The 25,739-nt window shown below is 42.9% G+C and overlaps 2 protein-coding genes and 1 long non-coding RNA gene across 5 annotated transcripts in view; 2 read left to right on the top strand and 1 right to left on the bottom strand.

Annotated features, from left to right (window-relative positions):
* LOC135250416 (uncharacterized) overlaps nt 1-4,072 on the bottom strand; it is an 18,196-nt gene extending 14,124 nt beyond the window's left edge. Inside the window, exon 1 of the long non-coding RNA XR_010328926.1 lies at nt 3,963-4,072. This is a non-coding gene — a long non-coding RNA (uncharacterized LOC135250416). The remainder of the gene's footprint in view (nt 1-3,962) is intronic.
* Nucleotides 1-18,710, top strand: part of kynu (kynureninase) — a 19,363-nt gene extending 653 nt beyond the window's left edge. For both annotated transcript variants that reach the window (XM_064326660.1, XM_064326662.1), the window contains exons 2-14: nt 365-551; nt 3,386-3,506; nt 4,313-4,395; nt 5,351-5,412; nt 5,505-5,576; nt 6,317-6,391; nt 9,168-9,314; nt 11,302-11,400; nt 11,857-11,930; nt 12,629-12,681; nt 14,270-14,355; nt 15,245-15,475; nt 16,249-18,710. In XM_064326660.1, coding sequence (XP_064182730.1) covers nt 383-551; nt 3,386-3,506; nt 4,313-4,395; nt 5,351-5,412; nt 5,505-5,576; nt 6,317-6,391; nt 9,168-9,314; nt 11,302-11,400; nt 11,857-11,930; nt 12,629-12,681; nt 14,270-14,355; nt 15,245-15,475; nt 16,249-16,383 — 1,407 coding nt within the window. In that variant the 5' untranslated portion in view covers nt 365-382 and the 3' untranslated portion in view covers nt 16,384-18,710. The remainder of the gene's footprint in view (nt 1-364; nt 552-3,385; nt 3,507-4,312; nt 4,396-5,350; nt 5,413-5,504; nt 5,577-6,316; nt 6,392-9,167; nt 9,315-11,301; nt 11,401-11,856; nt 11,931-12,628; nt 12,682-14,269; nt 14,356-15,244; nt 15,476-16,248) is intronic.
* The window catches only part of arhgap15 (Rho GTPase activating protein 15), a 120,018-nt gene continuing 112,864 nt past the window's right edge, over nt 18,586-25,739 (top strand). For both annotated transcript variants that reach the window (XM_064326658.1, XM_064326659.1), the window contains exons 1-2: nt 18,586-18,710; nt 22,337-22,505. In XM_064326658.1, coding sequence (XP_064182728.1) covers nt 22,350-22,505 — 156 coding nt within the window. In that variant the 5' untranslated portion in view covers nt 18,586-18,710; nt 22,337-22,349. The remainder of the gene's footprint in view (nt 18,711-22,336; nt 22,506-25,739) is intronic.

Here is a 25,739-nt window from a genome sequence, read left to right on the forward strand (position 1 = left end):
GGAAATAATTTAAGTGTGTCAGATATGAAATACATTTTTAAAAAAGTAGTTATGGCTTAGAAATATTGAATTCAGCATGTGTTTAATTTGTATTGTCTAATTCCCCTTTTTAAGTTCTCTAGAAGCGAAACTATGAAGTGAAACACTTCACTGGGCAAGGTTTCAGAGTACGGTTGGGAATTGAAGTCCGGGGGTGTGGGTAATCAAAGATAGATATCCAATCACTGTCCATCTCTGTATTGTTGAACTACTTATGACTTTGTCCTGCCAGCTGATATCAGGAAGCTTTGTGTGTGTATACATCCAAGTAAGATCTATGGAGAAAGCATTTACCCTATTGTTTGTGTAACGTCCACGCCTACAGCTTTCAACCACAACCACTATGGAATCTTCCCCTTCTGATTCTCCGCACGAGGTTCTGCAGAGGGTGGCAGCAGAGCTGGGTTGCACTCCAACTTCGCGGAATGTGGCCTTGTATCTGGACAAACGGGACCCATTGCAACATCTGCGCACACAGTTTTTGGTCCCCAGAGTTGGTGACCTGCCCCCCAGTGAGTTCATGTGCCTGGGCAAAGTGCCGTTTGCACGAGCAGTCGATTTGAAAATCCCTTTCCAGTGATTGGAAGAACATGCCTATATGTGAAGGTTGCAAATCAGCAGATGGCAACCCCAAATACTGAAGTACAGGAACAGTGTTCAACCTGTTACATGCCTGGTTAGTTCCAGCTGACCTTTCTTTCAATTTGTATTGGGCTTTTTGATTGATTGGTTTTCTTTGGAGTACAGTATTTTATGAACAGTTATTACTCATAATTATCTATTTTAAAGTGTGAAACTGTTCTTCTCACTGAAAACAAAAAAAATCCCATTAAAATGTGTTGAGCACTGCTTTACAGTGTTAAAAATACCCACAATTGTGCTCCAATGACCTGGAATAAATCATAAGGCTAATATCACAAAGCAATATTTAATGCAGTGTGGAAACATGTCTTCAGCAAAAAAAAAACCTTTATTATACTGAGATTCAACATTTAATGATTTGATGTTTTGAACAATGGAAAGTGTGACTAATTTCCAATTAATGCTAGCCCTTTATGATTTAGTGACAATAATTAGCCTGATGATGGCCTGAACAGGCTTGTGGGAACAAGTAGTTTCAAGTTCCTTTGGCTAACATTACAATGTGGATCACCAAAACCACATTGTTTACTTATGGACCCAGGTGTTCTGCTGTCTCAAAGATTGAGGTTGTTCTGTTAATTAGATTTTACAAATAAACATGGAAGCGCCGGTCATCGGGAAAAAAGTCAGCCAGTCAGGGGAGATAGGACAAGGGATGCGCGGTGTGCTGTGTTCAAAACAAAATCAAAAACTCAAGCTATGTGGACAAGTGGGCCAAAAGAAGAAATATAACTCAGAGGAAACAAGGCCAGCCTGTAGTAGGCCGTTGGACGCTGTCGTCTGCTCTGTGCGCCAAAACGAAATCCAACCAAAGCCCCAAAAAGGGCACCACTGCCTTACTTAGCACTAGTCTATGTGCGTTAGGGCAACACAATTCAAAAGGAGCAATGAGATTGAGCATTGATCATTACCAAACTTGATGCCGTAACAGCCCAAACAATCAACCTACCTCCATGGCCAACGAAGCATTTTAAAAACAGTTCAGGTAAGTGTGCAACAGGCTCACCTGATCATCATTAGACAATGTACATGAGAGATGCACATAAGACAAAAACTGTATGCTAGGAGATTGTCACATCAAAGTAAAACCGCTTACAGGGGCTAATGAGCAAGTGACAGCTGACAAGCTGGAAAATATAAACATGACGTAAACTTAAAGAAAAATGGAAGGAACGGCAAGGACAAAAGAAAGCAAAACACAGCGACAGCTTTTGAGCTGACCATCTCCTCTGCTTTTCAGCAGTGTTTTCTTTCTCCGTCTTCCGTGCTCCGACAGAAACGCCAAAACAGGCTCGGTGCATGCTCCCGGTCTCGGCTCCATATTGTGGAGAGGAGCACACCTTTGAGCACCTGGGCTGATTAGTTAACGCAACCCAGGTGCGTGTGCTCTTTCTGTCTGCAGGCGTGCCCGAGACAAATCCGCTGAATTCTACACTGCCATACCAAGCTTCCTTACCCTATTGAATGTATAGAGATACTGGTTTAAGTATTCCTTTTATTATCATTACCGGCATTTAGCAGAGTTACAGATTTTTTTATGTTATTTATTTTTTATTTTTTTTATTTTAAACATAGCATTTACATTTGTCAGATGTGTAGTGCTTAGATTATGAGAGAGGGAAACAGTAAATTTGATACAATATTATATTGTTTCTAAGAATGTGACCTGCCCTCTAAGAATGTGACCAAAGCAAATGTGACTGGGCAATTTAAAATCCTCTGATATCCTAATCAAGGCAGACGATCTATGGGTCTCACCTCTGGCAGAGGTTTTCTCAGAAGAGACAAACCAGTTGACACAGGACACCATATAGGGCAGTGGTTCTCAACTCGGGCCAGAAAGGGCCAGTGTGGGTGCAGGCTTTTGTTCTAACCAAGCAGTTACACACCTGATTTTACTAATCAAGGTCCAGACTCCAAAGGTTGATTAGTAGAATCAGGTGTGTAACTGCTTGGTTGGAACAAAAGCCTGCACCCACACCGGCCCTTTCTGGCCCGAGTTGAGAACCACTGATATAAGGGGTCAGGGACCCTGCATGGCCACATGCCTAACATTTCCCTTTGCTTTAAGTTTGAATGCAATCTTTAGGTAGGCCAGTCCTTGTCATAAATTAGTCTGACCCTTCTTCCCTTCTCTCCTACACATTAAATCATCACCAAATCAGGGTAAACAACCTCTAGCCATGCTGAGTTAGGTATTTAAGATGGCCACAGGTGGATATATACTGAAGCAATGTACCCTACAACAGAAGTGTCCTACCTGGGAATTGAACCAGTGACCTTTAGGTTACAAGACCATTATACTACACTGCCGCCCATAGGTCAGCATACTGCAAAGAATGTGGATGTGCAGAGAAATACTCATTCTCCTGGGCTGTTAAACCGCACACAGAGTGGGGGCAGCCTTGTGGAACCTGATTTGAACATTTACTCAAATTGTGATTGCTGATAAATCAATGAGGCCTGACCTGTAATGGAAATCAGCGGAACATGTGGCCCTCATAGCCCTATAATATCGCTGATTGGCCAGAGATTGCACTCCTGTGGTGCGTCAGGTTTAAATTGCTCTCTGATTAGTGGGGAGGAATAATAACCAGCAGGTACTACTGGGCCCAAGGGCCAGATTTGAGTATCCCTGGTTTAACCTGGTTTCAGCGTGAGAGAACAGACGAGCTGCGCTAATGCTTATTTAATCTCCTTGCAGCCGACCTCACGCTGGTGGAAGGCACGGAGGACTGCATTTACTTTGTGGGAAACTCACTCGGACTGCAGCCAAAATCCGCCAGAAAGTATATCGACGAGGAGCTGGACAAATGGGCCAAAACGTAAGTCGCTGCGTCGCTTTGCTCCCCCGAAGACATCTTTCATTTGTAAGAAGACTGTAAATCTTTACTAAAACCACTTACCGAGACTACTGGCTGCGACCTGTAGCCTAGCCGTTGCGTTTGAGTAAGGTGTGTGTCATTAACCAACCATGACTGAGCGTCTGGGGCGGCCAGACAGAATTATCTTCATCTCAGTATGGGTTGGTTTGGTTACCTCTACTGTAGAACTGTGTGTGTCCTATAATGCAAAATGGTTACGAGTCTCCTGTAGTATTTCTGTGGCCTGTAGGGTGTAAAATAGTCACTGGCTCTTCTATAGTACTCTGGCTTCTTGGATGTAAAATAGTTACTGGCTGTCCTGTAGTTCAGTGTTTGGCTTGTAGGGCGTAAAATGGTCACTTGCTGTCCTTTAGTACCGTGTTTGGCCTGTAGGATATAAAATAGTCACTGGCTCACCTGTAGTGCTGTATTTGCCTGTTGGGTGTAAAACAGTCACTTGCTTTCCTGGAGGAAACAGTCACTTGTTTTGCCTGTAGTGCAGGGGTCCTCAATCCTATCCAGAAAGGTCTGGTGTAGGTGCTGGCTTTTGTTCCAACTGGGCAGTTACACACCTGATTCTACTAATCAAGGTGCTTAGCAAAGATTCCAAGGGGTTGATAAGTAGAATCAGGTGTATTACTGCTTGGTTGGAACAAAAGCCTGTACCCACACCGGCCCTTTCTGGATAAGATTGAGGACCCAATCTTACAGTACACATTTTGCTGTTGAACCGCTTTGTTTTGAGTGGAGGTGCTTTTCCTTTACAGGGGGGTCCATGGACACATGGAAGGCCACCGGCCGTGGGCCTATGCAGAGAATACAATCGAGGATGTTATGGCAAACGTTGTCGGTGAGAGTTCCCTCAGCGATGGTGGCAAACGTGTCGGCAGTCTGTCCGTTTCTCCACCATTGTGTTTGTGAGCCACTATGTAGGCTACCTTCCTTACCAACATCTTCATTTCAATTTCATTTAGTCCGTTTCAATAAGAACTAAGTGTGCTATAAATACAAGGCGTAAAAGCACCCCCTGTGTGTTTATGACATGAAAGTCTCCATCATGTATTTCTTTTGCGAAAATAACTTGCAGCAGATTACCAAGAGATGTCAAGTATTTGATCGAAATTTGATTGACAGCTCAATCAGGCCTAATTGATTTATTTTGGGTCAGAAAGAAAATCAGCTTACAGAACGATCCCCAGACACTGGCCTGCGAGTCTCTTTTTCCACCATCAGTGTCAATTTAGTGCTTCGGCAGCACAGCAATTCTCCGAGCATTTGACAACATTTTGACAATGGTAGTCAAAACACAATTAGTTTGTCCAATTAAATGAGAAGCCTCAGTGTGTTTCACCATTTGAACTGCGGTTTAAAAAAAAAAAAAAAAAAAAAAAACGAAATCAATAAAACTGTCTTCTACCTGGGGTTTTGACAGACCTTAAAAACTGACTCTACTTCTCAATGAAATCCCTCTTGTTATTGATTTTGAGTTGCAGTCTAGTCACGTAGCTATAGCACAGACCTAGGCGTACACTGGCCCACACATTCCCTTTGACTATTATATTGCTTTCCTGTTTGGGCTGAATGAGAATCACAGTGGGAGCTCGAAAGTCTTTTAACCAGAAGGGTGCATGTTTAATCACTAGGTGACCTGTTGCACCTTCTAGGAAAGTCCTTAAGTCAAATTGCTGCTGTAAATATCCAACTTGTCATGAAATGGATAACATTTAATATTAAAAGCTTTGGATAAGGGAGCTTGCCAAGCCTTCATCGTATAGCTTTTTTTTCCCCCTCCTTTCTTTGAACAGGTGCCAAGCCTGAAGAGGTTGCCATAATGAACGGATTAACAGTTAATTTGCATCTGTTGCTGGTAAGTTGCGGTAAGGGAGTTGGTTCCATCAGTGCTCTTGGTTGGATTCGGGTCTCTTTCAAGTAACCGCACGCTAATTTCGCCCCGCACAGCTGTCTTTCTACAGGCCGACGGAGAAACGTCACAAAATCCTGATCGAGGACAAGGCCTTTCCGTCTGACCACGTGAGTAATCGCCAAATAATGGCGCCTTCCTCCATTTCATTCATTTATTTATTTATTTATTTAAAAAGGTTCAGCATTTTGCAGTTTCATAACAAGCTGGTGTTTCCTAGGCTGTGTTACTTGGTTTCATTCCTGCTGGTTCCTCTATATTGAATGGCCTTGACTGAGATGTCAATCAAATTATGACCTGGATTATTAATCTTCTCAGGTGCAGCACTGTCATGAGCAATTTGCGGGAAGAGATGCGTTTGTAAAAAAGGCATATAAACAGAAGCTTCGTCAATTTTTATTTTTGTTTTTAATTTGTGCCCTACGTACATGAACATTGGAAAGAGAAATGTTAGTTTTTGGTATATCTACCGATTTGGTCAGTAGGAAATAAGCTAGCATGCGCATTGGATCCCTTGACTGTGATAAATAAAACAGTGATATACTGATCCTGGCCCTCAGGGTCCATAATCCTTCAGTTATCCTTAAATGATTAACAAACTCAGAACGAGGGAGGAGCTGTTTGTTTCGTTCAGCGAAGGGCTGTGACTTATTGAAGCCAGTGCTGGTTGAAAATGAAACCTCCTGGAGCTGATTGGCATTTGTGCGTCCTGGTGATTGTGCTTCAGGTTTCTCTGTCTCTTAATCTCTCTCTCTCTCTCTCCCTTTCTCTCTCTCCTTCTTCCCCTCTCTCCCCATCTCTCTCTCCCCTCCTCTCTCCCTCCCTCCCTCCCTGCATGCGGCCGCTTCAGTACGCCGTTGAGTCCCAGATCCGGCTGCGTGGGTTCGACCCCCAGCAGAGCTTGCTGCTAATGAAATCCAGAGCGGTAAGGTCTCCTGGCGTCTGCCATGGCTCTCGGTTCACCCTCCCGCCCTCCCCTGCCTCCGCCGTTTCAGAGGCGGAGCAGATCAGCGCTCGTCAGCCGAATGCCACGTGCCTACTAACCAGTGCCTCATTGACCAGGGGTCACTAAATGAACCAACACACTCTCTCTCTCTCTCTCTCTCTCTCTACAGCATATGAATCTTTTCACGACAAAGGAACATTAGGGTTATATTGTGCAGCTATCATTTTTATCATTGTGTTGCTATCGTTACCCGGATCTCTTATTCCTTTTAGTTATCAACTATCACTTGAATTCTGGAAGCAATTTCTTATTTGGACATCTTCATGCTAATATACTGTGAAGTGTTTTGTCACAGTCCTTTTGTAAAGAGTCCTATGTCTAGGCCTGGAATGAAGGTCTATAGCCGCGTTTCCACCAAAATTACCCGGAACTTTCAGTCCCAGGAACTACTTTACCAGGAACTAAAAGGTTCCTGCAGCCAATGGTTGTCTGCGTTTCCACCGGGGTCTAAAGTACCGCGGAGATTAGGCAAATTAGCCCACTGACGTTGTCGTCGGTCCATCTGTCATATGATTTCTTCTGTAACACCATACTACCACCGAAGTAGCCTACATTATTTTCTAATAACCGGGACAGCCCGGAGGGGTTTATTCCACTTATATACAACGGGTTACCAACAATGACTATATATGGTTACTTTTGTATTTATTGATTTTCATATATCCTCTCAAACACATTCATTAACAGCAGAAAACATGCACACGTTGTAAACAATTTGCTGTTTTATTACTTTCTCGTCGTCAATTCCATATAGGCTAATCGCAAAATGACAAGAATAGAACGAAAACTCGGACTTGCGTGAAAATGTAAATTAGTAGTGGTACAGCCACCGTTTGCTTTCCTTCGAAGTGACTGCTAGCCGAGCAGCGAAGTGTGCCCTCCAGATGCGAACCATGCACCATAAATGAGTCCATAATCTTCCTGGTCTTTTCGTGGAATTGAAAAATGGCAGTAAAATTGAGTAAAATTACGGCAGTCTGAAAAAGCTAAAGGGAAGATTACTAGAATTAACCTGTTATTTTACCCGGATAAAAAGTGCGGAAGGTGGTTTCCAGTTTGCTTGTACTGTATCACCAATGTTAATTATGCAGAACTACCGCATACCTCACATAACTGTATCAAACGTTTTGAGTCAATTACAACGGGCTAACAAAGAAAATCCGGAAGAAAATATTCAGCAACCGAATTAATCCGTTTGAATGTTTTGGTAGCCTACGTAATATGCTGTCCCAGCACGAATGCTTAGCATTTTATAAAACGAATACTAAAGCAAGAAAAGAACAGAAGAGCACACGTTATAATTCCAAGACGTTGACAGGCTATAACCAAAAGTAGGCTACTGCGCCGCATAACATACAAGTTTGATTTGAAGTTATTATGAAAATAAATTGGTTTGCCGCTGCATATTTTCAAACATGGCGGGTAATGGCGGAAAATAAATACAACACAAATGCTACGAGTACTCGACCAATCAGAAATGTTCAGCGCTGCAAGCTTCACCCAAAAGGTTCCTGTACTTTCGGAAAGTACTACCCCCCGAGCAGGAACGTTTTGGGGGGTAAAACAAAGCCCCCAGAACTAAATTTAGACCCTAGTTCCTGCGGTGGAAACGCACTGAGTTCCTCAAAAGGTTCCTAGTTCCGGGGTATAGTTCCTGCGGTGGAAACGCGGCTTTTGTTAGTGTAGGGCAGTTCACAGAAATCTGCCTCTTATCAGTCCCTCAAAGTAAAACTGACTGTTTACTGTGCTAACAGGTAGTCAGCAATTGTGATTAAGAGACAGTGCTCAGTTGCAAAACATTTGACTGGATCAGCATTATGTGAACTTTAGGTTCTCCGTAATACAATGTAATCATGTATTGTTGGAAAATTGACATCATGGGGAACAAGTTGGTGTCTTTGATGGGGTGCTGACTAAAGATCTTGATACAGTACCTATGGGTCAGCGCCCAGCCAGATACAAAGGTTAACTCGGTGTAATATGCTTACAGAGGTAGTGCAAGCAAGATCATTGATCTATATTGTTTTGCCATGATTGTCTCTTTCTTTGACTTGGTGTTTTGCTTTGATCGTTTTGTATACAAGGGGAAATGTACAGTGGTTTGGGGAGACTCGTCAATACAACCTCCTGCGCATATGCGAATAGCCATCTCACTACACACTCTTTTGGACCTGTTTATTATCGTCATTACGCAAACTGTAAAATAAACTGCATTCACTAACCTGACATTCCTTTAACTGTTATGGCTGCACGTCTAGCAGTTTCAGGGTCTTAACATAGGCATAGAACTCTGGGGATATCTGCACCCCGCCTACACCACTTAGTGCCGGAGCAAGATACACTACTGTATCTACGCAGGCTACACACGTCAGAGGCACGTACATGTCTGCTACCTACGATAGATAGCGATCCATATAGGGAGACACTACTGGCAGATCACTTTCACTCTCCTTTAATGCACTGTTAGCACAGAGGGAAGGGTACAGCATTATATTTGGAGTCAGATAACTGAGACAGCATTAAATGAACCTCGTTCCAGTAGCACTGGGTAAGACCGCACACGTTGCTTCTCCCCTCAGATACTTCCGCTGTCTGGTGTATCTGAGGGGGTTTCTTTCATTAGGGATGCTCTATTGTGTGTCACAAAAAAACCACAGCCCCCCCAATTCATCTGACCAATTCATTAAACCACCAGGGGGAGGAGACTCTTCGGACGGAGGACATCCTGGCCATGATCGAGAAGGAAGGAGAGTCCATCGCCGTGGTCCTGTTCAGCGGCGTTCAGTACTACACCGGGCAACTTTTCAACATGGCCGCCATCACCACTGCTGGCCAGAGCAAGGTAAACCCTAGAAAGACAGACAAAAACCAGTATAGCTCTGTTAGATGTTGCTGAAGTTTTTCCAGTCGATGTCCTTCTCGTCTCCCACGGCGACTGGTGTCAAAGGTGATGTCATGCTGCCCTCCCCCCCCATTGGAGACTATTAAATTGCATAAAAGTTAGTTCTCGCCTCGCACCATATTGATGCAATTTGTGCGCTCCTGTTTTTTTTTCTTTCTTTATATCCCATTCTCTCTCAGACCTTGCCCTGCTTGATTCCGGGAGTTGATCCCTTCTCTTGAAATGCAAGCTGTGTTTACCCAGGGTGCCGTCGGGGAGATGTCGAATAGGTCACGGTTCATGCGTTGTTTCCCCGTGACAGCACTGCCCTCTGGTGGGCGGCTCGTACGAACGCTACGACGCAGAACACTTTCGAAAACAAAGGGGGTGCCAGATTGAGCCATTGTCAGGGCATGACAGCTGAATTTAAAGATGGTTAGGGCTGTTTAACATACAAATGCGGCTTGTACCTTTTTGGCCGGTACACAGTCTTTCTCTTGTACTGGAGTGATACCTGGGGAGGTTACTGATGAATAGTTCCTGTATCAGGAGGGGGGGGCGGGCTTTTGTTCAGACTGAACAGCAGTGCAAATCCGCATTATGTCACTGAGATCACGTCAAATGCCAGGAGGTGAAGGTAGGGGACGGGGATTTTTGTTCGACTGTCATCAAAAAGCTGGCATGGCAAAAATATATTTGTACCTTGCCCTCACGAACTGGAAACTCGCCAAACTTTGGAGCGGGGGTGGAAAGGGGTCTCTTAGTGTGGGCGAATACTCCCAGAATACGTCTCTTCATATACCTTTAGTATAGGGAGCCTCTGAGGTCTGTAGGCTTTTAAAATACAATAGGACACAGAGGTACAGAGATGTGTGAAATCCATAGACATTCTCATTTATACATAGTAATTGATAAAGCAGATGGGTTAAAGAAACCGCTCTGCTATTTAGCAGATGCACCATGAATAGTGTGCGTAGTTACTTGTTTACACATATAAACAATAGCTGTGAAAATCTCAAGCATCACTGACGGAAACCAATGTGGGTTTATTGGCTGAACTGTTTGCATTTCCCACGCAGCCCTGACAGTCCTGTGCGCAGACTGAACGTGCAGCCACAGTTCCCCCTACTGTCCAGATGTGGCTATTACACAATTTACATCAAACGCACAGCGGTGCACACAGCCAAGTTACAGCAAACGCACGGCGGGAGAGATTTCGGATTCTTCTCTCGCGCAGCGGAATTATCTTGCCTTTCCTCCCCTGTCCAGACTGGGCAGACGTACAATTTCCTGCCTGACTCCGCTCTTATTTCTTTTTTAAAATAAGTAGCGTTTATTTAATTGGGTAGGTCAACTGAGAACTCTTCTTTTGAGGAATTCATGAGGGTGGCCAGTGCAAGGGACTGTGTAGCCAGTTGGACTCGGGTGGTGATTAGGTGGCCAGATTTAGAGAGCCGGTGTGAAGGGAATTTAACTAGGACACTGGGGCTGAAACTCATACTGTTTCAAAAAAATGGCATGGGGTCGTTAATGAGCAGAGTCAGGACCTTGGTTTATCGTCCTGGCAAAAAGGACGGCCCCTTCAGCGCAGTGCCCGCACCGCTATGCTGGGGCATTGGGTTTCTGTTCTGTCCAGACGGAAGAGGGCCCCCTACTGGCCCTCCGACACATCTTTCAGCAGCATCCAGGGGCCTGTGTCGAAAGCAGGGTTACTGAGTCAGTTTGCATTTCTCCTACACATAGCCCTGACAGGATAACGGCACTGGGTAAAACCCTGAACCGCTCTTTTTACTTCGGTCCGTGCTCCAGATTTGTGATGGTTCCAGGTTTTACTCAGTGCAGTTATCCAGCAAGCTTGCTAATCCCACTTTGTGATACGGGCCCCAGAAGGCTACAGGGCGGTGTGGCTGCTGGAGGGGTCTGACGCTGTAGCCCTCTCCTCCCGCAGGGCTGCTTTGTGGGGTTCGACTGCGCGCACGCGGTCGGTAACGCCGAGCTCCGGCTGCACGACTGGGGGGTGGACTTCGCCTGTTGGTGTTCCTATAAGGTAAGCGCCGGGATTCCGCCTGCTCTCATTGGCTGTCCGACGGAAGCCCACCCCCCCACAGGGAACAAACGGCACGGATTGGACGGTGGGCGGCGCCGTGCCAGAAGGAACCGTTCTCCGTACCTTTAAGCACGCCGGCCCCTTGTCTACAGTTGGCCCCCAGGGGGCCCGCATGCCGTGCTCTTGTCATTTCACTGAACAAACACAGAAATCTCTTTCAGACGGTCTGCCTGTCAGTTAGTTAATAAACAGCGATTGTCACAGTGTTACGGTTTTAATTGGCATAATTAATAGCTTCCTTGCCATTTAGACTCTGCGGTGCATGACAACCCTGCAGCTCTCCGTTGCAAGGGTAATAAAGAAGAGTGAAGCACCGGAGCTTATTCGGTTTAGCTGAAGGGCTAGCCGAGCGCTCGGTGGATCTGTGAAGGACCCGGTTCTGTTTTCTGATTGCAGTATTTAAATTCTGGGGCCGGGGGATTGGCCGGGGCCTTCATCCATGAAAAACATGCCCACACAGTCAAATCAGCGTGAGTACCCTGTCGTGCCCAGACACACTCCTTTGTGTATATATTTTGTGAGGAGTCTCGTGTTTACTTTTCAATTTGTTTCCATCACCGTTCGTGCTATTGTTTAAGTTATTCCACAGCATTGAAAATAGATGCTAGATATTATGTCAGTGTAAAACAGTGGCCATTTACATTCCAAGACAGTGCAGCCATGTATGCATTACATTGTACCCACAGTACATAAAATTTCATCATATAGCATTAGCATCCATGGCATGCATGCATGCATTACATTATAGATGCATGAATTCGATTGTATTTACGTTACATCAAACTCCGCCGTATTGTTTTCCCGCATGCATTATATTGTATCCATGCCGAAAGGCCGTCTCAGAACCGGAATGTATGCTTTATATGCACAGGTGTGTTTCAGTGGCTAATTAGTAGTTGTTCCTGGCAACTGCTGGGCACATGCTAAGATGACTGGATGCCCGGAATAAGGCTTTTTGTGATAGGCAGCAGATTGAGTTTGCCGGAAGGTTCTCAGTGTCTGCAGCATGTCATTTTGGTTAAGAGTCCAGGTAGTCGCAGTACCTTTGTGCTGGATGTACAGGTCCATTTCAAAACCAGCCACAGCAGCCTGTGGCGCTGGTCTCCCTGTGTCTGTGTCGTATTTTATGAAATTACCGTAATGGCTCTGCTGGTCTTTTCTGCTGCAGGTTGTGGGGCTGGTGGGGTCACGACTTGAAGACGAGATTCGTCATGAACAACGGTACGCTCCGCTCCTCCCCCTGCTCTCCGCGTTCGCGGCGTGGCTCGACACGAACGCGTCTTCCTTTCTAAACGAAACGAAATTGGCCCACGTCGCGACACTCGAGACGCCCCCTCCGCGATGATTATTGTTGATATTTGTCTCACACGGCGCGCACGCCGATGTCTGTAATTAGGGCGGGGGCGGGGGAAGTTTTCGGGGACCGAGTCTTGCGGCGTATGGCACAGTCGTCCCAGCGGTACGTGGATGCGGCGGAGCCCTCTCTCGAAGCCACCTGCTGCCGAGCGATCATTAAAAGTAATCTCACTGCAGCGCGAGTCACTGTCTGTGGCGTTTAATTGCTCCTAATTGCACGCGGTCGCATATTGATAAACCGATCAACAGGTGCCTGACGGCGGCTGTTGAGGCTTCAGTGGTATCAACCCTAATGTGACGGTAATATATTTAATGACAGATCGGTGGACCAATGACAAAATGTGATTCTGGATGGGCGGGGCCACAGTGACACTCACCTTAGTGTGGGATCTAAACCTGTCATCGCAGATCGATGCTAGTTCAGATGATAGTTGTGTGGCATCAATTTAGTACCAACAGTCTGAGTATGCAGAATTAGATGCTCACTTACAGATTTGTTCTTCTCTCACTCAAAACTCGGTCCACCACACTCAGCCCTGCCTCAAATTCCCACGCAAAACGACTTGCTCTCACTTGTGCATTTTTATCAGATGCTACATTACATTAAATCCAGCCAACAAGAATTGGCCAGAAATGCGCATACCTACACCTATGCACTGCAGTGTGTTCAGTTAGTGGCTGTGGAGGTAAACAGTGGATAGTAATTTAATTAGTGTGATTAAGTGGTTGGCAACAACATAGATCCCTTTATTTGTGTGTGTGTGTGTGTGTATGTAAAGTATGTTCATGGAAACAGATTAGCTCCTCCAGATGCTGTATAAATATGTGGTACTTGGAGTACCTGTGCAGCTCTGATGCTCGTCAACAGCGATGAGCAGTATTTTGAATACATGTGTTTGATGCATTGGCATGTGTGCAGCTCAGATGAATATGTATTCCCATGTGTTTATTTCATATGTAATACAGGTTTCTCAACTCCTTTTTTTGTATGGTTCATACACCTGAATATGTTCCACCATTTTAATTGTAGTTAACAGATTATTATAAAATGGCTTCCAAAAATATAAAATACAGTTTGGAGTATCTCTGCCCATTAATGACAAATTTTAAAATGTCTACAGGTTCCTATTTCATCTTGTATTCTGATCATTGAAATTGCAAAAGCTATCACTGTCAAGTTCATTTCTCTCTGAGTTTTAACCACCAGGCTACTCAATTTATTTAAATTTAATTTGGAGCTTTGTGTGCTCTCTGTCTGAACCTTGCATTTACCGGTGAACCAGTTTTTTTTTTTTAGTGAGTTCTTTTGCGGTTGGCTTATTCATACTGCCATCTCATGGAGAAGCTTTGAACTGCAAGAAATAGAACTAACTCCTTTTTTTGTTCATAGCCCACTCACTGTCTGTTTGGAATTAATATGAGGAGTAGAACCAAAATGCATGTTCTTCCACAGTAATGGATCTACTCCCAGGAATAAGTGGATTCAGGCTCTCAAACCAGCCTATTCTACTGGTGTGCACCCTGCAGGCAAGTTTAGAGGTAAGTATTTTGGGTCTCTACTCAACTTTACACCTCTCGTTTTGCTACCATTTTGTCAGAAGTTATAGATAAATGCTGCGTCTCACTGTGTAATTCTGAGAGAATGGCATGCTGGTGAAAGAACTGGCTCACGGCATCACTTTGGAGTGGTGATTTTATACATAGAGGAGCCGCAGTTTCACTTTCCATTTAAGCCATTCGAGAGACGCTTACAAACGCAAAAAAACAAAAAGGTTTAGGCTAAAAAGAGGTGATGCGGTCGCAGCTAACAGTGGCCGTTCACACGCCATGCAGAAGTGGGATAGTGACTCATTTAGTGTCCCTCGATGCCTTTAATTATATACCATGAGCCGTTCTCTGAGTAGGTTTTGGGGGCGGGCTTTTAAACGTTTATTGTTACTTAATGGTGCTTGAGCTGCATTTTGTTTCCTGGAAATAAAATCAAAGTATTCAAAAATGAACTCCACATGTAATATGTGGTTTTTCTATGGAGAGAAATGCATTATAATTGGGTCAAATTAGTCGATTATTGACGCGTGTGGCGATATAGCTACACCCTTTGAGTTTTATGAACGCTTAATGTCCCAATAACAATGATTTATGAAAATTATGTGCATCTAGTAGCCATGTCTACCAGTACATTATCCATGATACAACTGCAGCACTACTGCTCCACTCACTAAACTGCACTCTTAATACTCTATCCACCAATAGAATCGCATGGCTTCTCAGAATCCACCAATGGAAGAGCGTTTTCTTCTCCACCGATAGAAATTCCCTCACTTTACTCTCCCACAGTGGGGGGGAAAAAAATCAACAGAAGTGAGAGCATTATAGAATTTTGTGAACAGGGGAAATCTCAGTTGCGGCTGTCTCTGGCCTTCTCCAGGTCTTCAACCAGACCAGCATGCAGGCCCTGAGGAAGAAGTCGAAGCTCCTGACGGGCTACCTGGAGTACCTCATCAAGCACTACTACACTCCGGACGAGGCCCACCCCGGCAAGCCCTACGTGCGCATCATCACCCCGGCCGACCCCGAGGAACGCGGCTGCCAGCTGTCTCTGTCCTTCTCCGTGCCCATCCGCTCCGTCTTCAAAGAGCTGGAGAAGAGGGGCGTCGCCGTGAGTTACCGCCGCGCTCGCTCGCGAGTCCCCGCCCGTACGCCGCTCTGCTCGAGTTCTCCCTTGAGGAGATGGTTTTCCGCTTGCCTTTTTTTCACACGGATGTTTTGTCTATGATGGGCCAGCGAGGGGCGAAGACGCCACCTGCTTCTTTCTTCACCTCTTTCCTTATAAATGCAGTCTGATGTATCAACTGGTGTCAAATCAGGGGAAAGTAAATTAAGCTAAATTTATTTCCTGTTTATAACCAATAAATGACTAGGGGTAACTAGGGGTATTATTAATTCAAAGTTTGCACTAAATACATCCTAAATAAACTTTATTGTATTATTGTATATGAGGTTTACAGATGGGCTCTTGATTAGAGTCAAGGTGATTACCAGTGTCAGGGCTATTTCTGTAATTATATAACAAAGATTGATGCGGATATAGTGTGAAATACGCTTGCTGTTCTTGGGAATGCACTCGTGTGAACCTTTGGCACAAAATGACACATTAACCCACATCTAGGGCGCACACGCTCTGGCCAGTTGTAGGTTAGGTAGACCTGCAGGCACTGTGGCCCTTCACAACCAGGGTTGAGAAGACTTGCAGGCACTGTGGCCCTCCACAGCCAGGGTTGAGTAGTCCTGCAGGCAATGTGGCCCTCACAACCAGGGTTAAGTAAATCCGCAAGCACTGTGGCTCACCACAGCCAGGGTTGAGTGGCCCCTGTGTAAAGGAAAGCCATGCAGGAGAGCTGAACCGATCTCCTTTTTTTCCTGTGATTTCAGTGCGACATGAGAGAGCCGAACATCTTGAGGGTCGCGCCCGTGCCGCTCTACAACTCCTTCAGCGACGTGCATCGCTTCGTCCACCTGCTGGGGTCAGCGCTCGAAGCCAGCAGCGACCTCCCGCTCAGCGCGTGACTGCGACCGACCGGCGGGCGAGCACCCGGGGACCTCCGTTTACCGTGACCAATGTAGCCAGCTTCCAGGTCACGGTCCTGTGACACATTTCGGAAAACCTTAGGTGGAATGAAGCTGCTCCCTACTCACATTTTTCAGATGCACTCTGCAATGCAAGTCCCGCAGTTGCACAGATTCTGTTGATATCCCTGACTGGTGTCTGCATTGCAATCCCTTCCACCTACGCTATATGACCAAAGGTATCTGGACAGCCCTTGGATGGGGGCTGTTTTTCATGATTTGGGCTAAGCCACTTAGTTCTGGTGAAGGCACATCTTAATGCAATAGCATAGTCACATTCTAGATGATTCTGTGCTTCCCCAACAGTTTGGGGAAGGCCCTTTTGCTGTTGACATGACAATACTCCCAGGCACACTGCAAGGTCCAAACAAAAATGGATTTGTCAAGAACAGTGGGGAAGAACTTGACTGGCCTGCACAGGACCTTGACCTCAACTCCATCAAACACCTTTGGGATCAGTTGGAAAGCCAACTGCAAGCCAGGTCTAATTGCCCAATCAATGACTGACCTCACTAATGCTCTTCTGGTTGAATGGAAGCAAATCCCTGTAGCAATGCTCTAATACCAAGCCTTCCCAGAAAAGTGGGAACGCCCATAATTTTGGATGAGATGATTTCAGGTGCCCGCATACTTTTGGCCATGTAGTGTATTTGTGAAATGAGTGTGACTTGGCTTTAAACCAGTGCAATTTTCATCAACCTTACATGAAAAAGGGGGAAAATGCTGTGTTTGTGTCTTCAGTCACAAACTACAGGATGACTTTTTATTTTATTCAGTAATTCAATCAAGTCTCATCTTTGGGGAATTATATAATAAAAACAATTTCTCAGTGTCTGATCAAGGTCCTAAAAACATTGTAAGTGAAGTGAATAGATATCGAAAGCTTGTGCCATTCATGATGGGACAGATCTTTGTTGCGACAGGTTTTTATTCTGAGGGAGCAAATGTGCAGGTTCACAGTGCCAACTGCCAAAGTTCCCATAGCAGTGTAGAGTGGCGTGGGATGGTTTCTCTTTTCACCCAAATGCACATCATCTGTCCAAAGAATAAAATAAATCACTTTGAAGCTGTCTTTTTGGGTGGATAGATTGTTTATGATTTCTTCATATGTGTTTTAGTTCAGGGTTGGAGTGTGATTGGTCTCCATGATTACATGCTGTGACACTACAGTTCCACAGGGAGCTATGGAGTTATATTTTACCAGACATGCACAAAAATGACCACAACAAAAATGCACACCCTGGCTGATGTTCAGAATTCAAAGAGGAGGATTGTGACAGATTGGTGCATCGCCCAAGGCATACCGGTTGCTTTGCCTTGGAGAATTGTGGACCTGCAAGCCAACTCAGGCTCTGTAAGCACAGCTCTAAAATTCCCCACTGCAGTGTGCTGTTTAAATTTAAGATGTTTCAGCAAGGCTGTTGGTGCAAACAGACAGGTGAAGCATACAGAAGAACTGCACATGGAATGAATGTGTTTTGTGAAGGGCATCCCATCAAAAGCCAGCCCTAAGCGTTTAGCATTCAGCAGCACTAGCCCAGAGCTAACCATTTATGTCCGCTTAAAACCGAAACCAAGCAGAGCTGATATGCTTTCTTTACAAGTTACATGCTGTGGCAAGACATGCACGCTACAGGAACTCACCCCTAACCGCCACCTGAGAGTCTGTTATGATGTCATTTCCTGTATGATTATGCTCCTCTCCAAAATTATTATTTGAGATACAGGCCATTGTCTTAATCTCATATATTACCAAAAGTATTATGTCTGTTAAATTTGTGCAGAGCGGCTTGGAAAATCTCTGATCACCAAAACGGCTCAAGGCAAAAAATAAAGATAAATTAAATAAATTTCAAGACACAGAGTACTTATTCTGAAGCCATGTTTGTGTAAGCAAATGAGAACTAAAAACAGGCCAAAAAGCAGAAGTAAAAAGCTGTGCTCTGCTTCAACTGCAAAAGCTTCATCTTCCCGAGTGAAGCAGCCTGTTGCAAAGCATTGACTGCGCTGTTGACTGTCATTTCCGAGGGTCGACCAGACAGAGCGCCGCTATTTCTGCGCAGACAGCTACTTCCAGGAAGTGGTGCGGTCGTAAATTTTTAAATCCAGTTAGAACTGATACTCATATCAGATAGGGCCTGAGAAAGACTGGCGGGTTTGAGTCGACGGCGCTGGGAAGGGCGTCACGTCGGAAACTTCCCCTTATCGCAGAAGGCTTTCTCCCCATCGCCGGCGGATTAAGGGGCAAGAAGGCACAGCGGGCCAAGGTAAGAGCTCGCGCTCCGGCTTTTAACGATCGACCGCTTTTAACGGACGCAAGAGCACGTCGCTCAAGGGCAACAAGCAGTTTGAGGCAGCCCAAACGACGATCGTGTTCACATTTGATAGAGGTGGGATTTTACTTTTTTTTGGTTTTTGTGAGAGGCTTGTAAAAGTGGTTTTGAACAACAACAAGAGTCTTAAGAGGAAACACGGACTGTTTCCTGTAACGGCTGCCTTATTGGGGCCTACTGTCACTTCCACATCGCTGCCTGAAGACAAAATTGATAATACCTGTAGTGGCTCCAACTTAACAGTATTAAGATTTACAGTTTACTATAGGTTAAGGTGTTCAGGAGTACAAAATATATATTACTTGTTATTCCAGGCATACGTCTGTGAACAGAAGCTGAAGACTCCCCCACGTATTCATATTAACTTTTAGAGCAAGTGCAAGTTATGAGTCACTGGAAAATGTACATGATTGCACTTGGTCATTTTAACTCTATTGCCGTAATTTTAAACAGCACGTCCAGTCTCTTATTTGTCACAGACTTTGTCATTTTCGGGTAATTTTTTATGCTTTCAAACTGAGATGGTTTACAATAGTCTGAAGTGAAGAGAAACTAGGACAGTGCATCAGACACATAGTGTACTGTACTGATTAACGTACTATTATACTTGGACTGTAAACTTTGTGAATGATACCATTAAGCACTTTAATGCATTTCAAGATGTGTTTTTCATTTAGCTCCTGTGGTCTGGTTGTCATGAATGTTGTTGGTAGTCGTTATTTCTGTCTTGGCATGTGAAAGTTATTTGTATATTTCATATGGATCGTATTATTAGTATGAAATGAATACTTGCATACAGTATGAAGGACCGTGTCCTCATGCAAATATATAAAACATAAATTTTGAAATTAATCATTAAATCAATAATTGTCAGAAATATTTGAAGGCATACATATATAAATTAATTTTTAATGTTGAAATCTCTGCATAGCCCTAATAGTAGCTTCCTTTGCTCTATTTAAGGCAATTCTGTGATTGATACCATCTTTTTCTGTTCACCAGTTCCATTAAACTCACAGAACTATAACTGTAATATCAGTGTTTCTGGATGTAGCGCTGAGCAGAACCTGGACTTTGGACCATTGTAATCTAAAAGTGCCAGCTAAATAGTTTTTATTTTTATTTTAAGAGCTCTTTGCAAGTTTTACACAACTGTTCCATGGTGAGAGTTATCCTCCTGGAATAACAGACCCCACATTGTAACAGGATTATCTTTAATATGCCAGTGCTGCAAAGAGATTTAATCCTTGGTCATTACTCATTAGTATGTGTACTAACATTTTTATTAATATGGCTTGTGAGGTAACTGCAAGGGGCATATTACTGTACTGACCACATTAAGCAACAGGTTTCTGAAGTCAAAATTTTACAAGAGGCTTTGTCATGCCCTGCATTTTAACCTGTTGACTGGCGATCCTTAAGATAACATGTACGCGAGACCACGTGTTCTAGGTTAGCTCTGCGGTCTGTCAAGGTTTGTGTTGTATGACTCATCATTCATTGTCACATCGGTTCTTTAATGTCACTCCAAGGCTGTAAGAGTACTTTGACCAACTGCACTCAATATAAAAATGGAGGATTACTTTTTATCCGTGTCTATATGGTCTCTGCTTCTGTTTGTTAGTATTTCCAGGGTCAGCCAAGTCTTTGGCTTTTTTTCTCTATGCAGGCAATGGGCCTCCTCTGTTGATTATAGTCGTACTCATTGAACCTCCTTGGCTCAAGCTGCTCAGTGGGCACGATGGCTTCATTGTCCACAATTCAAGTTGCTGTAAACTATTCAGTTCCTAACTGAGAGCATGTGTAATAGTTCTATCAGTTTAACAATTCACTTTTGTGTTTGTCCTATCTCTGTGGATGAATCCATGACTCCATTCATGTAGAAAGACTGGGGGACTTCTGTAAAGATGCTACTATGCCTACGTTCTCATGACACTTTTTCTATTAGTATTTTGTCCCTGTTGAGATGGCCTTTTGCATTGTAGCTCTAATGTTCACAGTTGGAGACCATTCTTGTAAACAGAGGAGTCTTACAAATTGCGACTCCAAAGCCACAGAGCACCTGCACATAATCTCTGAATAAATACCATTGTGCAGTTCCACACTTAAGGTGATGAGAAATGAGAATGCTGAAATGAGATATTAATTCTGAATGGGTATTGATGTAATAGTACTAAACACATTACAAACACAAACCCACTGCAGTTGCAGCAAGACAGAAAAGCATTTACAGTGCATTAGACCACAGCTCTGCAAAAGTGACTGTGAACGTGACGTTCCTATTCTATATTTAAATTATTTTCACAGTGTGTATTCATAAGGTTTACAAGTGTTTTTTTTTCTTCTTGGTTTGATAGACATATTATGGGAAGGTGTAATGTACACATTACATCCTGAGTTCAACTTTGAGTTGCCTTTGTTATAGATGCCAAGTGGTGTCTATAAGTTAGTCACTATAGTTATTTTTAGACTGATAGATTTACCAGGTGAAAAACATGCTCGTGACAGGCTCATGACTAATATCTGCTGATTTCAGCATATAGGGTTGAGTGTTTAAAATGACAATCAGCATGACAAAAAGATGGGTTTCAAACTAAAATACTTGCAGAATGCATCACATTGTTTATCTACAGGTTTAAAAAAATCTTTTTTTCTGTCCAATTGTACATTTTACAAAAACAAATTCTAGTTAAAGAGGAGAAATCTATTGTGTGTTTCAATGAAAACACAATTTCTAGTGTGACTGATCATATTGGTTGGGCGGCACTCAATTCCTGTTTTTTTTTCTTTGTTTGATTGTTTGTTTTTTTACTTGAGTTCCAGAGAATGATTTTGCTTCCTTTTATGTGGAGTTATCCTAGAAAGCAAGCGCAGATTCAAATATTTTAAAGCACCTGAAAGCTGAAGAATACCTACCACAAAGCAAAAATATGACTCAGTTGCTTGTTCTTAATATACATGATAGACTGATAAAGAAATGCCTCCCAATAAGCAATACACATTTGTATTACAATTATGATATGTAATGATATGTATATCTCTATAAAAGTAAATGCATGAGCTGTGATTAATTGTATATATTTACAAATCGTTGCAGTTTAAAACTGCATACAGTTTGAAATTACCACATTATCAAGTTGCATACTTTATAAAGACAGCAGTATCTTACTGTATTGCAGCTATAAGTGCATGGGAAGATACAGTACATCACTGAAATATGTGCTAACATATTTATTTTGGGATAGATGTATCTAACAGTTTACATTATCACAATCAATCGTGTGAAGAATGCACATTAATCATTCAAACAATCCCTTGTTTCAAGGTTAATTTGAGTTTCTCCAAAACTGCTGCTTGTGCAGATTCCTGACTTCATATACAATATGTGGTTGCTTATATGTTTGTTAATGACTCAATTAATAGCCATTTCCCTCAAACTATACCCTGTCATCATTTATGCTGTCACCATGTTGTCCATGCTCATCAAAGAAGCGTAGAATGAACTCCAGGGAGAATGAATTCATGTCTTTTTTAATTTCTTTTTTTTTAACTCTAAACAGAAAAAAAACAAGGATGCAAAGTTACACAAAACAAACTCCTCTGGGAAGTCCGGCCCACCCGGGTCCTGGTGCAGTTCAGATGAGGATTAAGACCTCCGCCAGCCCCGGGGAACGGCTCAGCCAGACCAAATCCATGGTCATACCAGACCCTGGACAGACCCAGAAACCTGTGAGTACCCATTTCACGGTAGTATTTGGCACAGGATCAGGACACTGTAAAGAGTTTGCGAATGCATGCGCACTCTTTGTTAGCAGTTTCTCCAGAGATTTGTCATCAGCCAATGGGCTGCAAGGAACAGTGCTCAACAACCTTCAATGGGGTCAGACCTCATCTACTAATGCAGTTATTGTCAGGCATTCCTGTTTTGGAACACCAACTGTTAATTATAGCACAACTTCAAGGAGCTAATTATAAGACAGTAAAAAAAAAAAAAAGAATTATGGCACAAAAACATTTGAGTTGATGGAGTTTACAACACGGTCACCATGATGTAAACAGCCAACATGAAAGGATTACTTATGCAAAGGTCATTCATTACAGACGCAAAAGAGAAACAGCCCCACATTGCTGGAGTTCATATCTTGTATCACTGTTCACATCAGAACATGTTATCTGGTGCATGTCACAAGGATATGAAGTAAAAATGAGAATGTATCAAGCGAAATTATTAAAAATGAGGATGCAAATTGGAATCAGATCATATAACATGAAGCCTTCAATGGTGAATGAAAACAATTAGAGATTAAATATAAATTGATATGAAAATCTCAACTGCCTGAATGGAAACATTGATAATTAAACAGAAATTGTCTTTTGTATGTACCAATACATTTTAGCTGTAATAACCAAATCAAGCATTATATGATTAATACAGAATTGACAACAAAATAAAAACAAGCTATTAACAGAAATATTGCATAAATGAGTGAACCAATAAATGTATATAGTACATATTTGTTATTCATGTACTTATTATTAAAAACTAAGATTATTTTTAAATTAAGAACAAAAATGGTGATATACCACTGAGCAAATGTAATAGAAAACTGTGGGATTGTGTACTAGCAACTGATCACTTGGTTGGTATTACATGCTAAAGATGGAGGTGAGGGAGTATTTAAAAGAAATACATTAAGGAGGGAGGTGATGCTAAAAGCCAAATGTCACCTTATGTCACATTACACCCAAAGAAGAAGAAACTGTGTGTGTGTGCGGGTGTGTGTGTGTGTGTGTGCATGCGTTGGTGTGTGTGCGTGTGTGTGTGTGTGTGTGGGTGGGTGTGTAATGTTGTGTTTAGACAGCAGAAACTGTTTGTGCCTTGGGTAATGTGTTTAATCAAAGCAACTCAGATTTATTTAGCTGTTGCCTTAATGCTGGTAGTAAGTGTCTTATTTAGGAAAGCATCATTTAATCAGCCATGTTTTTCTGGAATTTGGTGAACACCATTTATATGAATTGATTGTAATTACTATGACTTCCCAAGCAGTTTTATTTGATAAGATGATTACTGTTAGCTGCTAGACAGCAATGAACATTTGGCTTGAACATTTTATTCTATTTGAAATATTCTCAGTAGAAATGCAATCCAAGGTAAAGGGATATTTGTGAAATAGAAAATGCAATGCAACAACCTTTCAATCTGTCATATTATTTTTTTAATTGTTAAGAATGATCCATACATAATCTGTATGATCTCATTTTCTGGGCCATATAAAAATTCACAATCTGGCATGATAGAAATGTCTGGATTGCCTGTACTGCACTCTAATATTTTTGAAATAGTACCCTTTTTTGACAAAATGTTAAGTCAATGCTACCCATTACATATACATAAGAAATTTTCTTTGAACATATTATTAATAAATCAATTGGCATATGAACAGCAGCAGTCCAAATCATTACATCCTTAAACAATTAAAATCACTTGCACATATGACTAAATAATAATAATAATAATAATCATAATAATAATAACAATGGGGTGGCACAGTGGTGGAGTGGGTAGCACTGTTGCCTCACAGCAAGAAGGTCCTGAATTCAAATCTGGCCTGGGCCTTTTTGTGTGGTGTTTGCATGTTCTCCCCATGTCTGTGTGGGTTTCCTCTGGGTACTCTGGTTTCCTTCCACAGTCCAAAGACATGCAGTATGCTAATTGGAGACTCTAAATTGTACATAAGTTTGAGTGTGTGAGTGAACGGTGTATGCGCCCTGCAATGGATTGGCGGACTATCCAGGGTGTATTCCTGTCTCTTGTCCAATGCACGCTGGGATAGGCTCCAGCACCCACCTCGACCCTGCCCAGGATAAGCACGTATAGATAATAATAATAATAATAATAATAATAATAATTTCAAAGTTCCATTACTGCAACATCCTCTGTCAGTGAGGGTCTAGGATGCATGCCCTCTGTAGCACATAGACAGCCATTATTCATTTTTCACCCTGCAGTCAGTCTGCTGTGCTGCGCAGTCTTCTTATTTCACCCTGCAGTTTGTCTGCTGAGCTGCGCAGTCATCTTATTTCACCCTGCAGTCAGACTGCTCAGCTGCGCATTCATCTTATTTAGCTCTGCAATCAGTCTACTCACCTGCACAGTATTTGTACCTAAGGACTCTCCTGCTTTCACTGCAGGCAGACTGCAGGCCATGCTAAGATCCAGGCCAGGGGTTGCATCACTGCATCACTGCCTACTGCATTAGCTGCATGCGCCACTCCAGAAGGCTTAATCCAATCAGTGCTGTGATCCTTCAATTTTGTGCATGTTTTGCCTTCTTTTCACTTCCCTCCTCCATAATCATCTGGTATTTTAGGGCAGAGGACAGTGCAATATCAAATTGAGGAGTATTATTATTATTATTGCTATTATTGTTATTACTATTGCCATTTCAATTATTATTAGGTACAACTTTTATTTAAGAGTATTAGGTTTTTTAATTTATTTATTTATTTATTTTATAATGAGTGGCCCACCCTTTTACTCACTGCACACCCCAGTAGTCTACAGCAGCCACTTTCCAATTAGCACCCCCAGAATTGCCTGATCACAGCATCTCTGCCTCTATGCGCTATTACCTTGACGGATGACTCATCTGCAGTTAGCCATAATTGGCATATCAATATGCAAAAAACCGAATGGATTAACCTCCTCAGCAAACTAACAAGCGCCCCCATGCCCAGCTGGCAAATGGGAAAACAGCTGCATTTGTCACTGTTTGGGGACGGGATATATTCGAAATGAGCAAGACAGCAATTTTTGCATCAGGTGTTTTTAATTGTTTTTTAAATACTTAATCTCTTCCACTCCCCCCCCTCCCCCCACCCTCAAATTGTCCCCCAACACATAACCTAAAAATGTGCACAAAACAAATAAATAAATAAATAAATAAATAAATAAATAAATAA

Source organism: Anguilla rostrata, chromosome 3 (assembly GCF_018555375.3).
Source record: "Anguilla rostrata isolate EN2019 chromosome 3, ASM1855537v3, whole genome shotgun sequence".
In the NCBI taxonomy this organism is placed as follows: domain Eukaryota; kingdom Metazoa; phylum Chordata; class Actinopteri; order Anguilliformes; family Anguillidae; genus Anguilla; species Anguilla rostrata.